This window comes from Mustela nigripes, chromosome 17, assembly GCF_022355385.1.
Source record: "Mustela nigripes isolate SB6536 chromosome 17, MUSNIG.SB6536, whole genome shotgun sequence".
Classification (NCBI taxonomy): Eukaryota; Metazoa; Chordata; class Mammalia; order Carnivora; family Mustelidae; genus Mustela; species Mustela nigripes.
The window spans coordinates 41,955,607-41,968,403 of record NC_081573.1 but is presented as its reverse complement, the minus strand read 5'-3'; the positions used below and the strand labels follow the sequence as shown (position 1 = coordinate 41,968,403).

The following is a 12,797-nucleotide window of genomic DNA, read 5'->3' as shown; positions in this document are numbered from 1 at the left end:
TTTGACAGAGATCACAAGTAGGCAGAGAGGCAGGTAGAGAGAGGGAGAAACTGGCTCCCCAGTGAGAAGAGAGCCCCGTGCGGGGCTGGATCCCAGGACCCTGAGACCATGACCTGAGCTGAAGGCAGAGGCTTAACCCACTGAGCAACCCAGGCGCCCCAGCCTTGCTTTTATTAACTGGTCTACACTGGGACCGCCTTTTAACCATGTCAGAGGTGAGGTATGTCAGGGTAAAGGACACACGCACCCCTTTGTTTCCTCCGCCAGCCTTCCCAGATTAGGCCTAAACCCAAGTCTTCCCTTCTCTAAACTTCCTCTCTCTTCCCTGCCCTGGGCTCCTTGCCAGAGGAAGAAAGGTTCAGGGAAGCCTCCCTCTTCCTCTTGGCACCCTTTCTGGAATTCGTCAGGCTGATTTTCCTATGTGTTGTTCTGGTTCTAAACCTTGTCCTTGTGCAACAACACAGCAGCGGCTAGTGTTGGGGAGTGTGCTGCTTGCATGCTGCCCGCCCCCTGCCTCCTGGGGAAGACACTTCATGTGTGTTACTTCATTTAATATCCAAACCACTCTATGGGCTACCACTACGAAAATTCTCATTATTCAGATCAGAAAACTGAGGCAGAGAGGGGCAAAGTTCCTTGCTTCCTATAAGTTACAAGTGATGGAGCCAGGAAGGAGTCTGGTCAGGGTCATCTGACCATCTGACTACAGAGCCTGACCCTGGACTACTCTTTCCCCAGCACTTGCAGATCTCAGAGACCGAGTGCCCAGGCCCTGCCCATCCCTGCTCAGGCCCCAGCCAGGTTACTGCCTTCCCTTTGCAGCAGGAATTTCAGTGAGGCCTCAGCCAGGAGGCGGACTGCAGAGAGAGCCCACAAGGCAGGATGCCGCTCGAGTTTAGAAAGGAAGGGGTGGATGGGTGCCTGGGTGGCTCAGCCAGTTGAGTGTCGGACACTTGATCTCAGCTCAGGTCTTGGTCTTGGGGTTGTGGGTTCCAGCCCCGCACAGGGGTCCATACTGGGTGAGGAGCCTACTTCAAAGAAAAAGAAAGAGGGGCGCCTGGGTGGCTCAGTGGGTTAAGCCGCTGCCTTCGGCTCAGGTCGTGATCTCAGGATCCCGGGATCGAGCCCCACATTGGGCTCTCTGCTCGGCACGGAGCCTGCTTCCTCCTCTCTCTCTCTGCCTGCCTCTCTGCCTACTTGTGATCTCTGTCTGTCAAATAAATAAATAAAATCTTAAAAAAAAAAAAAAAAGAAAAGAAAAAGAAAAAGAAAGAAAGAAAGGCTGCTCTCTTCTTCCTGGGGTGATCAGCTCAGCTCCAGGTCAGTCCCTCTGTGTGTTAGTAGGATGATGGGAGCCTTCCTAAATTGGGGTATTTACTAAGAAAGCACAAGTGTCCGTCATACATGACAGGTGCTCTTAAGGAAGAGCCAGGTTGCTGACCCACAGTGGCACTACTGAAGTTTCATGGGGCTCCACAGCAAACCCCTTGTTTACAAAGACAGGTTCCCAGAAGTCCTGAGGCAAGAGGCAGTGGGCTTGGTGTAGAGCTACTTTTGTGAGGACCCTGGGGTCCTCTGTCGGTACTCCCCAAAGCATAGGCCCATGGCCATCCCCCACCCAGATCCTGTGGCTGAGGAAACCAGCTGGGTTCTCCTCCTCAGGGGTGACTGTCTGCATTCGGATCCAGGCTTGTCCCGCAGCGCCCCCTCCTGGAGGAAGGCAGCATCACCTCCCAGGACCAGCTCCCTAATCTCAAGGATCTTCCTGGGGCAGAGTAGATTAAATTTTCCCAAGCCGCTGGAAATGCAGTTCGCTCTCTGTGAGAGCAGCCAGAAAAGAAGTTCCAAATACTAATTGCTTATTTCTCAACTCCCAAATGGGAGCTTCATACTCAACCGAACAGCAGTCAACCTAGCAGTCCCCCTTACCTCCCTGTCTCGTCTCCCCTCCACGTTTTGCCCTTCTCACTCCTGCTCAAGTGACCTCTCCAGAATGCCGGGCCAAGATCCTCCTGGCCTACACTCCTCATCACTCCCAGAGCTCCCCACCCTGGTCTGGTGGCCATGCCTCTGCTTAAGCCATGCTAAATGAGGGGGCCCTCCTGCATGGGACTGACTTCTTCCACATAAGCAAAGTTTTTCCCTGGTGCACCTCGGCTTGGAAGGCCCCCCAACTCTCCTTCAGGAGTTAGCTGGAGGGCTGTCTCTTCACTGCTCCCCTAGGCAAAGTGGCAGCTCTTCCCACCACTGAGGTCCCACAGCTTTGGTCCTCTGCTCTTCTGTGGCACCTGTCTCCTTGCATTACACTCAGCGTTTCCCCCTTAGAGTGAGCTCTTATTTATTTTTTAAGATTTTATTTATTTGGGGGAGAGGCAGACTCCCTGCTAGTAGGGACCCTAATGTAGGGCTTGTTCCCAGAACCCTGGAATCATAACCTGAGCCAAAGGCAGACACTTAACTACTGAGCCACCCAGGCGCCCCTAAGGTGAGCTTTTAGGAACATTAGTAGTGACTTGTTTTTTCTGTGGCTACTCTAATCCACCCTGCTTAGAAAAACCTGCCAGGAAATAGACCTGCAAATGTAGATCAGTTCTGAGTATTTCCGACAAGACCTGTTGGAAGGGAGGGACAGAAGAGAGGGATCTCCTCATCAGTGCTGGCCTGGCTCATACCTGCAGCTCTGGACACCACACAATTCAAACACTCGGCCTTCATGGGTCAGGCCTCAGCCAGAGTCGTCAGGTCCAGATCTGCAAGGTTCAGGAAAGAACAGTGTCCCTGGTGTCCGGGGTGTGATCTCATGCGAAGCCACTTCACTCAAGGCCTCTGCTTCCTCAGCCATGAAGTGAGGCAGTCAAGCTCAGTTAACTTTTTTTTTTTTTTTTAATATTTTATTTATCTGAGAGAGCAGAATGAGAAAGATCATGAGTGGGGTGAGGGGCAGAGAGGGAGAAGCAGACTCCCTGCTGGAGCCCGATGTGGGGCTCAATCCCAAGACCCTGAGATCATGACCTGAACCAAAGGCGGATGCTTGGCTAACTGAGCCCCCCAGGTGCCCCAAGCTGAGTTGGGGTAAGAGTAAAGAGGCCTTTACCTCTGAAAAATCCTGCAGAATCCATACTCATCCCTATGGACAAGACTTGGTCTGCATGGTCCCTGTGGACAGTATTTTCTGGGGTGGTCTGGTCGCTACCCGGGGAGAAGTGTGAGCAGAAATAATTAAAAATAAATAAATAATAATAATAAAGTGTGAGCAGAAAAAATAAATAATACAGGTCTTTCAAGTGACTTGTAAAGGTGGAAGCAACCTGGGACAATGCCGACTTTCTTCCTGCTTCCACCTGGGCCTGCCCACCCGATCCCAACGATCTTGCCAGGCCATTATTCAAGGGGTCCCCAACATGGTTCTGGACTTTGGATGGCCTCAGCCTTTCAGATCCTGACCTGTTCTCTGCAGCTTCCTCAGCTCCCCACCTTGGCCTCCTTATCTTTGTGCTTTTTGGGGAGGGGGCCCTCTGCTAGGTTGGCGCAATGCAATGACAAATGCTCTTGGGGAGTTCACAGTCTAGTCCCGAAAACAGTTATAACCCACAGCAGCAATGCTATGTAAATGCTACAGCCTGGGTGGTAGAAGCAAAGTTCCCCCAAGTCTTCAAGGTAAGAGCGCAATAGGCAGGTGGAGGGGTAAAGGAATAAAGGCATTTTAGGCAGGGGAAGCCCCATGTGGAGAGCGTAAAGATGTGGCTGGTCCGGGACTTAAATCCACTGAAAAGTTTTAAGGCATCTGGGGCAAGAAGTGCAAGATGCTAGAAGGGAAGCAACAGATCCGGTTCAGGGGGTTGTGCAGCAGGATCACTGGGTGGATTCGTCAGGCAGGGGACCACAAGCAGGGAGAGTAGGGTGCTCTCGCCTGAAGATAACTGTCCCAGGACAGGGGTGCTGAACATAGGATCTGAGAGACTCAGCCTACAGGGTACATACACCAGATTTGCTGCCTGATTAGCTTGCAGAAATAAAGAATAAGCGAAGAACAGGACGGGCTCTGGGGCGACACCCATGATTTTGGCTTGAACAGTCGTGCAGATGAAACATGGCGAAAAAAGCATATTGGAGGGAAAAGTTACTCATTTAATTTGGAAATCCTTACATTTAAGGTATATGAGGTACATTAAGGTATATATAGGACATGCAGGACGAGGAGGAGGCAGCAGGATATGAGGGTTTCCAAAATGTCCAGCACTGGCTGCCACTTAAGCTTTTGCCTGTTTGTGGTTATCCAGTGGCTTGTCTGCAAGGCTCAGGGAGAACATTCACATCCTCCACTACCCCCTGGTTGCCAGGAAAAAGGCACCAATGCCTCTGTTAGCGGGGCCACCTTACAGGCAAAGTCTGGTCCAGCTGTGGCCTCCAATAAGTGGCTAGTGTTCCGAAGATGCCACTCTTGGGGCAGGCAGATGAACTCGGACACCTCAATGGGGGACCTTAAGTGTTGGACCCTCCTGGTCAGACCAAATGCAGACTGCTCCCCTGGGAGACAGGGAGAAGAGCCAAGCACTTGCTTGCTGTGACCTGGCCATTCCTTTCCTTTCTCCGCCCCAAGTTTCTCCTTATCACCACCTCCCTCTACATCCCCACTGTTCTGTCTGACCTTCAGGTTCATCTGAGGAGCATTTAAATGCACAAAAGTAGGCCCCACCCCTGCAGATTCTGATTTGGTTAGGTCTGGGGTCTTGCCCAAGAACCTGTACTTTTGTCAAGTTCTTGGGTCATCCAGATGACCAGTCAGGCTTCACACCCTGCACCCACCTTCCCAGCCTCTCTTCAGCCATCTTATTTGTGAAATCACAAAGTCTGAGAGAAGGAAAAATGTTTATTTTCAGCAAGTCCAAGGTCCCAAGTTGGGAGAAGGGCCAACTTCTCCCCTCCACCCAGGGCCTAGGCTGCTGCTCTGGTTCAGACTTAGGAGAAGGGGAGCCACCAGTGGCGGGGGTGGGGGATGCGGCAGGAAAGTCACTTGTACTGAGGAGAGAGTGGAGGTACGAGTGGGGTGGCGCAAACACTCAGTATCTTGTCAATGTCCACCTGGGTTGACTTATCCACCTCAGCCTTGAGGTGGCTGCTGACCCCCTGACACCCAGGCTCCTCTCCCACCTCCTCTCCCAGGGGACCCAGAGCATGGGTGGAGGACACCAATGTATTGGGACAAGGCAAAGTGAGGCCCGAGGCCAGCTCACCTGCCACAGGCAGCAAGGCCTGCAGTTGCTCCACACCTGCTTCCTCGGGCACCAGGGCCAGTTCCAACTCCGTCTCCATCTCTGCCTCAGCCTCCCTGTCCCCCTCCCCTGCCTGATTCAGCTCCGGATTGCAATAGTTGATGTACTGGTACAGGGGCCGCAGGCGCTGGGCCTTTCCTGCAAAGACCCGGGTCAGGGCAGGGGCTGGAACACCAAGCTGTGCCATGTCAGGGTCCCATCAGGCAGGAGGAAAAGGGAAGGCCCAGGGGCTGCCACTCACGCTCCAGCCCCAAGGTCTCTGAAGGTGCAGACACCGTGCTGGCCAGAGCTGGAAGCACTGGAGTCCCCAGACTCTTGCGCTTCTTGGCTTTTCTGTGCTGTTTGGCAGATGGTAAGGGCTCACTCTGGCTACTCTCCGATTCCTCCTTCTGCAGTGGCAGCCCGTGTGGCATCTCTGCTTCAGCCCTAGGATGGGCTTGGTGACTAGGCCCTGGGAGGCTGGGGGATAGGAGGCCTAAGGAGCCAGCCTCCAGCCTCCTGTGCCCTGACCATAGGGAATAGCCCTGCCTGTCCACCACCTGGGGCCTAGATTCTTGTCCCTTTCCTGGTCGGTGAGGCTCTGGGCTGGACAGGGGACTAGAGCTTCTGTGAGCTCAGTACCCTACAAGGCCTTGAGACTCCTCCCCTGGATGCCTCCCCCCACCCCCAATGCCAGGGCTCTTCAGGAACAGGGGGATAGAGGAGAGATGGTGGTGGCAGGGGATAAGGTGCACTTTGTACGAGTGTGAGCCCGCCCAACTCCCTCCTGAAGACCAGCAGCTCTGACCCTCTGAAAACTCCCTCACTTGACCGGCTTCCTCTTCGGACCATGACTGGCCTTCACAATGGAGGCTGTAGGCCTGGGACCTCTCTCCTCTAGTGACTCCACCTCTAGCTTAAGCCTCTCTTCCTCCAGCTTGAGTTGTTCCTCCTGGACCTCTGGCTCTGAGACTGGTCCTGTTGGGCACTTGTCTTCACCCACCGTCCGGCAGGCCTCATAGGCTGGTACCAGGCACGGGTCGGCCATCACTGGACACTAGAGGTGACACATAGGTAACTGGTCACCAAGCAAAGGATACAGGGGATCAGTCATGAGACACCTGAGAAACACCAAATGCAGAGGAAGGGCACCAACCAGCCCGTGTCCCTCCCTGACCCATGGAGCTTGTCCTGGCAGTTAGGGGGGCGTCACACAGAGTTTGGCCTCCTAGAGCGCCGCGGACAAGTGTTTGAAGACTACACAGCCTGACGGTCACCTCAAAGCCTTGAGCGTGGCCACCAGACGACGACTCCGCGAGGTGTGCCGGCCCCGCGGCTGCCTTCTCCTGGGCCCCTGGCTGTCTCTCGGCCACTGCTGAGGCCATGGCTGCGCGGGGTCCGCCTCTTCGAAGGCTGCTTGCGGGGAGGACGGCGAGGGGCCGGCCTTGGGGACCTGGCGCTGACCCCGGGGACCGGGCCCTGACCCCAGAGACCCGCCAGCAAGGGCAGGCGAGTGGGAAGGGAACCTGACGGTGGCTCGGCGCCACTCTCAGCTGGAACTACAAGCCCCAGAAGGCTTTGCGCCAGGGGGCCGTGGCCCCTGACCTCAAGGACGGAAACTACTGTTGCCTGGCAACAGCAAGCCCGTGGGGTTGCAGCAGTCGGCGGCAAAACTGCTACGGTGAGCTCCTTGCCCGAGTGTTTCGAGGAAGGGGTCGCGTACCGGGCAGGGAAGTGGGTTAGGAGCGGAGGCGGCAAGGGCTGGCGGGGTCGGGCTGCGCGGCGGGGACCGGGAATGGAGGGCAAGGCCGGGGTCAGGGTCTGGGTCCAGGACCAGGGAGAAGGCACAGGGCTGAGGAAAGGGCCAGGGCCAGGAAATGCGCAGCCCAGCAGGCCTCGGTGCACCATTGCAGGGCAGCAACGGCGGCATGTGCGAGGGCCCGTCCCGCATCTCGGGGCCCATACCCCCAGACCCTACAGTCTGCCCTGACTACTACCGCCGGCCGGCCTCTGGTGAGTTGGGTATGGGGCGGCGCGGCTGGGCAAGGCCCAAGCGAGGTTCTGGCTCTGCTCCACTACTGAGCTCCGCACTCCGCCCCGTCTGGCCTGTCAGCCCAAGGACGCCTTGAGGGAAATGCGCTGAAGCTGGACCTGCTGACTTCGGACCTCGACTTGGAAGCCACCCCTTCGCGCGGCCCCCGCATAGGTCCTGGAGCCAGAGAGATCCTGGAGCGCGGCCGGCGTGGCGTCGGGGGAGTGCTGTTGCAACTCGGGGGCATCTCCCTACGTCCAGGGGCCTCTCCAAAGAGTAAGTTCGTACAGAAGGGGCATTGAAGCGAGTATGAGGTCAAACGCTGAGATCAAAAGTGTTGCTTCTCCTTCCCAGATCTGGACTCAGGCTTTGCCTCTCTGAGTGTCATTTTCTCCAATTATAAAAGGAGGGAGAAATGCATTGCTTCCTCACAGGAGAGGACTGAATGAAGTAGTTCCCAGGAACCCTAGCTCAGCTTAATGAATTCATGCATCAGCAAAACCTTGTGTGTGGAGTGACTACTGCCGCCTGCTCTGTAGGTGCTAGAAAAACAATAAACAAGTGAAGAGATGGATATAATATACAAAGTGATTCATGGTGTACTTCACATAAAAATGTAGAGAGTAATCAAGGACATAAGAAGGTAATTGTCAGGAAGGGAATGTAGTGATGTGTAAACTGTCTTAGATGGTGAGGTCAGGGAGATCTTTCTGTAGGAGGCAGGGTGCAGGCCAATGTCTGACCTGATGGGACTTGGATCTCCTGGGCTGTATGTAGGGTAGAGTCTGGCAACATCTTTTTCCTAGGGAAGGACCCTAAAGACCATGAGAAGGAGAACCTGAAGCGGATCAGGGAGATCCAGAGGCGCTTCCAGGAGCAGGAGCGCACCCGGGAGCAGGGGCAGCCCAGGCCCCTGAAGGCTCTGTGGCGCTCGCCCAAATATGACAAAGTGGAGTCCCGGGTCAAGGCCCAGCTACAGGTACCTGACTTGGAGAGCCACGAGCATTGTTTATCCTGTTGACTGACAGGCAGTTATGCTCAAATCTTAGTTGGGGGGGGGGGTGTGTGAAAATCACAGGGGACTAAGGTACCAGGGGCTAAGAAATGGCTGATTGTGCTGCAGGCTTCCTCAGAAGTGGTGATGGCTGGGGGATCCTGAAGGGCAAGTAGGAATTAGGCAAGGAGAGAATGGAAGACAACATTCTACCGAGATGGAAACTTACAGATTGAAGTCCTAAGACTAGAGGGAGTGTGGGCAGTGGTATGCTGTGTACAGGGGAGAAGAGCATGAGGCTGGGCTTAGAAGTCAGCCAGACCCACATCATAAAAGATCCCTTTATTTCTATGGGTGTTGTGAAGGGCAGGGGTACAGTGGTGGGGTTCTTTGGTAGACAGTAGTACCATTTCTCTATCCAGAGTCTTCAGAGGGAGGAACAGGATAGAGAGAAAAGACAGTAAGGTCATATGCAAATTTGTTGAAACTGAAGCATTTGTGGGACTCCTAGGGGGCTGGGAGTATGCCCAGGAAACAGATGGAGAGTCAGGTCTGGATCTGGAAAGAGAGACCCAGGAGTTATTGACGATTAGGCTGACGACAGTGAGCCCAGGGAAGTGACCCTGGTTTTGAGGGCTTGGAGGCCAGCTGTGAATGACCTTGGTGGGGCCAGAGCCAGGAAGCTTGGGCAGGAAGGAGAGAAAAAGGGAATGGTTTAGCCAGAGTCAGGACTCAGGTTGAAGGAGGGGTGGTTTTTTGTTTTCCTAGAGATGTGAGACACCCACATACTTAAGTGCTCAAGGATAGAAGTGTTTCTTCAAAAGGGAAGAGGCCCTTAGGGCTGGAGATAAATATCCTCACAGGCAGAAGGAACAGAAGCTCACTCGTATGGGTGGCTTAAGACCGACTTCAGCCTGCCTGATTCCTCTGCTATGCCCTGCCCTCCAGGAGCCCAGCCCTGCCTCTGGAACAGCGCCTGCCCACTTCCTGCGGGCACACTCCCGCTGCGGCCCTGGGCTGCCACCACCCCGTGTCCCCAGTCCTCAGCTAACCCCACCAGGCCCCAGTGCTAAGGTGAGAGGAAGTGTGGTAGCTGGGGGAGGGGGGGCAGCGATCTTGAGGGGTCCAGGAGCACATCACAGTGCTGTCTGCCCCATCCTGCTTGCCATGTCCTGCAGGGGCCAGGCCTGGGTGTGGACTTCATTAGCCACAATGCCCGCACTGCCAAGAGGGCCCCCCGGAGGCATTCCCGCTCACTGCAGGTCCTGGCACAAGTGCTGGAGCAGCAGCGGCAAGCCCAGGAGCACTACAACACCACGCAGAAGGGCCATGTGCCTCATTAGTAGGTCCCACTGCCCAACACCCAGGGTGAGGGGTGCCTGTGGAGGGTGGGAGATGACCTCTGCCCCTGGGACCATCATCACCTCTGAGCCTGTGCATCTGCAGCTTGTTGGAACGCAGGGATCTGTGGCGGCGGGAGGCCGAGGCCCGTCAGCAGAGCCAGCCGGACCCTGCCATGCCCCCAGGCCACACTCGCATGCCTGAGAATCAGCGGCTGGAGACCCTGAGCAATCTGCTCCAGAGTGAGTTCGTGGGCAAGGGATAAGGGAGCAGTGACAGGGAACCTAGTGGGGACCATGCACCCCTGCCCAGCACTTACTGTCCCTGGGCCCCCTGTAGGCCAGAGCCAGTTGCTACGTGAGCTGGTGCTGCTGCCTGCCGGCGCAGATTCACTCAGGGCCCAGGGCCACCGTGCGGAGCTGGACCGGAAGCTGGTGCAGGTAGAGGAAGCCATCAAGATCTTTTCCCGCCCCAAGGTCTTCGTGAAGATGGATGCCTGAGCCCTTTTATGGGGGTAGTTGTGTGGGTCCTCACTGGGGATGGCCACACAGTTGCAAAGGCAGGAGGAGGCCCCATCATGGACTGGAGTTTGAAGACAGGAGAGTGGGGTGGGCAGTATCCCCAGAGCACTCTTCCTAGCCACTGGTGGATGTAGAAGGACCAGCTCAGCCTCTTAACCCCTTTGTCCAAATTAAACCTTTTGTACACAGTGAGGATTGTTTCTGTAAGAGCTTTTCTTATCCTAGAAATGCCAAGCCTGGTGTCCCTCCTGCTGCTCAATTGCGGGAAGGTCTCTCTGTTATCCTTATCACTACTGCCTTGTGTCCATGGCAGAAGGCAAAACCGTGAGGCCACGAAGGACATTAAGGCTGGGACACAGAAAGACGATGACTGCACTTGTAGAAAACCTTTAATGTTCCCCAGACTGAGAGGGTTCTGTGAGCAGGCTAGAAACCCCCACCGGGGAGGTCCCTGCCATGTCCCAGCAGCCTGGAGTGGCGAGGGGCTGCATCCTTGCCTGTCAGAGGCTAAAGCCACTACCGTCTCCTCGCATGCTGCTCCCCCATCCAGAGCTGGCCTGCTCCTGATCATCCAGGGAGGGCAGAGAGCTGCGGGCACCAGGAAGTAGACGGCCCTGGCGCAGGTCCCAGCATGGAGGCCCCTGAGACAGCCCATTGGAACAGGGAGGCTGGCGGTTCTCAATGACCAGATCACTGCTGTCATCATCGCTATCAGCCTCAGTAGGCCCAAGCCCAGCAGAGCGAGGCCCTGTCAGACGCGCAGATGCCCCACGCACCACATTATTGCGCTGATTGGCTGGCTTGACAGTGACAATGAGGTTGTGGCTATTGGCGACCATCATGTCCGTCACTTGGTCCAAGGTCTTCCCAGCCACCTCAATACCATTGACCTCGAGGATCTCATCACTGACTGCCAGCAGCCCTGTACTCTCAGCCAGGCCCCCTCGTACCAGGCGGGAGATGAAGATGCCTGGAACCCGTTCCAGGCCCTGGGGAGCTACACGTACACTCATGCCATCTCGGATGTAGAAACCGAGGGGGCGGTCGGAGCCATGCTTGTGCAGGCGCACCCGTCGGTGGGTCTCAGGCAATAGGTCCACATCTATGACTGAAGAAACCTGGCGGAAATCTTGGGGCAGGCTAATCAGCAGAGGTGGCCGGGTGCGCAGGGGTGCCACTGGCCGAAGTAGAAGCCCTTTCTTGCGCCGCTGCAGAGAGTTGGATGGGAAGGCCAGGCCACTGGAGTCAGCTTCTGCTGCAGGAGGGGGGTGGGTGGGTGCTGAGATCAGAGACTCTGTTCTCCCACATGGGCCCTCTTCCCTCACGCCCAGGCCTGGGAAAGGGGTATGGTAACTATTTCCCACTAGTTGGAGGTCAGACCAAGGGCAGGAACTGCAGAGAATGAAGCCTGGACACCCTGGGCATGGGCTAACCCTTGTAGCTCTGCCCTGGTGTTCTACCCCACAGAGGCTGCCCACTGTACCCCATCCTCCTCACCCCGCTTCTGTACTAGCAGGCGCAGCGGTGGGGGCCCAGTGGCCAGGGCCCGGTGCAGGCTGTCATCGTTGGTGAGGGGCAGTAGGTCGCCGTGAGCATCTGTATAGCCAAGCAGCACGTCCAGGCCTGGGATCTGGTGCACTGCACGCAGCAACCGCGAAAACTCTTGGAAGCCACTCACCGAAGCGCGGGGCAGGGCGAAGCGTCGGAACTCAGCATCAAACTGGAGGCAGGGGGTGGGTGAAAGGAGGGGTCAGGACGGAGCCCGTGCCCTTTCCCACCGCGGGTCTGAGGGTGTTAGAGGTCGGAAAAGGCTGTCGCTAAGGCTGCAGCCTTGTGCCCAGACCTCAGCTCCAGTACAAGGGACGCTGTCCAAGGTCTTCTCCCCGCCCTCCAGGTAACAAGGCCACAGAGGGACTTTAGATGCCGGCAGTGGAAAGAAGATGGATGGAGGAAGGCGAAAGGAAAGGCCGGAGAATGGGACATGAATGATGGAGGCGAGAAAAAAGGTGGTGGGGACTAAAGCTAGGAAAGGGGAGAATAAGGGAATTGGAAGCGCCTAGGGCCGAGGCCGGAGCCGGGGCCAGAGGGGCCCTTACTTTGCTCTTCACCTCGACGATGTTGTCGGGACTGCGAGCCGGAGTCCTCTGCGGCCTGGCCATGGTGGGGCCGGGCGGGCCGGGGACGGTGCCCCAGGCGGCCCGCCGAGGCGCAGGTGCACAGCCCCGGCAGGCCGGCTCGTGCCGCCCCGCCCCTGACGGTAGCACTCGCCCCGCCCTCCCCTCCGGACCATGACGTCAAGGGGGCAGCGACAGAGAGTGGAACGCGGAGTCCACGTTTCCTAGGAAACGGAGATGGGGGCGGAGGCGTATTCGCGTGTCTTTTACGTCATTACGCTATGGCGCGCGAGTCTCCGGAGTCTGGGGGAGGGGTGTGGCCAATCCAAGGGGAGGGTGAGGGAAGTGATATTTATTGACTGTTGTCTGTGTATTATTATTTCCCTTGGCCTTATAGCGTTAGATGATTGCACGTTTTAGAAGAGGAAAAAGCGATAAATATTTGCTGAGCTCCGCGAGTTCACAAGGTGTTGAAGTGTTTTTGAGCCAACTCGCTTGACCACTCTTGACCGCAGCCTCAAGCCCCAAATCCCTCCCTCTCCA

At 56.2% G+C, this 12,797-nt stretch overlaps 3 protein-coding genes across 7 annotated transcripts; 1 reads left to right on the top strand and 2 right to left on the bottom strand.

Annotated features, from left to right (window-relative positions):
* Positions 1-4,793: 4,793 nt before the first annotated feature.
* On the bottom strand, positions 4,794-6,741 carry C17H16orf86 (chromosome 17 C16orf86 homolog). Of its 2 annotated transcripts, none has more exons than XM_059382834.1 (4): positions 6,530-6,741; positions 6,080-6,309; positions 5,515-5,732; positions 4,794-5,411 (listed from the first exon to the last, which is right to left on the bottom strand). In XM_059382834.1, exons 1-4 carry the CDS (start codon positions 6,635-6,637, stop codon positions 5,011-5,013), a joined length of 957 nt encoding a protein of 318 aa, XP_059238817.1. In that variant the 5' UTR covers positions 6,638-6,741; the 3' UTR covers positions 4,794-5,010. The 2 variants fall into 2 exon arrangements, with proteins under 2 accessions (XP_059238817.1, XP_059238820.1); XM_059382837.1 differs by having other exon boundaries at positions 6,080-6,330; positions 6,530-6,602.
* Positions 6,742-6,851: 110 nt separating this feature from the next.
* On the top strand, positions 6,852-10,332 carry ENKD1 (enkurin domain containing 1). 2 transcript variants are annotated; one of them, XM_059382830.1, is made up of 8 exons: positions 6,852-6,933; positions 7,166-7,265; positions 7,366-7,560; positions 8,091-8,263; positions 9,227-9,352; positions 9,457-9,620; positions 9,725-9,861; positions 9,959-10,332. In XM_059382830.1, exons 2-8 carry the CDS (start codon positions 7,181-7,183, stop codon positions 10,117-10,119), a joined length of 1,041 nt encoding a protein of 346 aa, XP_059238813.1. In that variant the 5' UTR covers positions 6,852-6,933; positions 7,166-7,180; the 3' UTR covers positions 10,120-10,332. The 2 variants fall into 2 exon arrangements, with proteins under 2 accessions (XP_059238813.1, XP_059238812.1); XM_059382829.1 differs by lacking the exon at positions 6,852-6,933 and having other exon boundaries at positions 6,987-7,265.
* Positions 10,333-10,509: 177 nt separating this feature from the next.
* Positions 10,510-12,414, bottom strand: PARD6A (par-6 family cell polarity regulator alpha). Of its 3 annotated transcripts, none has more exons than XM_059382831.1 (3): positions 12,237-12,414; positions 11,638-11,860; positions 10,510-11,395 (listed from the first exon to the last, which is right to left on the bottom strand). In XM_059382831.1, the coding sequence occupies exons 1-3, from the start codon at positions 12,297-12,299 to the stop codon at positions 10,641-10,643; spliced, it is 1,041 nt and encodes a 346-aa protein (XP_059238814.1). In that variant the 5' UTR covers positions 12,300-12,414; the 3' UTR covers positions 10,510-10,640. The 3 variants fall into 3 exon arrangements, with proteins under 3 accessions (XP_059238814.1, XP_059238815.1, XP_059238816.1); XM_059382832.1 differs by having other exon boundaries at positions 10,510-11,392; XM_059382833.1 differs by having other exon boundaries at positions 12,249-12,414.
* Positions 12,415-12,797: the final 383 nt, after the last annotated feature.

What these genes read in the sequence shown, in the direction of transcription:
- C17H16orf86 (XM_059382834.1), bottom strand. Translation starts at nt 6,637, where the DNA reads ATGGCCTCAGCAGTGGCCGAGAGACAGCCAGGGGCCCAGGAGAAGGCA. An exon ending in GCCACGCTCAAGGCTTTGAG is followed by an intron (nt 6,310 to 6,529) that starts GTGACCGTCAGG and finishes TGTCACCTCTAG; the next exon opens with TGTCCAGTGATGGCCGACCC. An exon ending in CCGAAGAGGAAGCCGGTCAA is followed by an intron (nt 5,733 to 6,079) that starts GTGAGGGAGTTT and finishes CCTATCCCCCAG; the next exon opens with CCTCCCAGGGCCTAGTCACC.
- ENKD1 (XM_059382829.1), top strand. Translation starts at nt 7,130, where the DNA reads ATGCGCAGCCCAGCAGGCCTCGGTGCACCATTGCAGGGCAGCAACGGC. An exon ending in CACCAGGCCCCAGTGCTAAG is followed by an intron (nt 9,353 to 9,456) that starts GTGAGAGGAAGT and finishes CATGTCCTGCAG; the next exon opens with GGGCCAGGCCTGGGTGTGGA. An exon ending in AAGGGCCATGTGCCTCATTA is followed by an intron (nt 9,621 to 9,724) that starts GTAGGTCCCACT and finishes GTGCATCTGCAG; the next exon opens with CTTGTTGGAACGCAGGGATC.
- PARD6A (XM_059382831.1), bottom strand. Translation starts at nt 12,299, where the DNA reads ATGGCCAGGCCGCAGAGGACTCCGGCTCGCAGTCCCGACAACATCGTC. An exon ending in TCGTCGAGGTGAAGAGCAAA is followed by an intron (nt 11,861 to 12,236) that starts GTAAGGGCCCCT and finishes CCCTGCCTCCAG; the next exon opens with TTTGATGCTGAGTTCCGACG. An exon ending in CCTGCTAGTACAGAAGCGGG is followed by an intron (nt 11,396 to 11,637) that starts GTGAGGAGGATG and finishes CCCCTCCTGCAG; the next exon opens with CAGAAGCTGACTCCAGTGGC.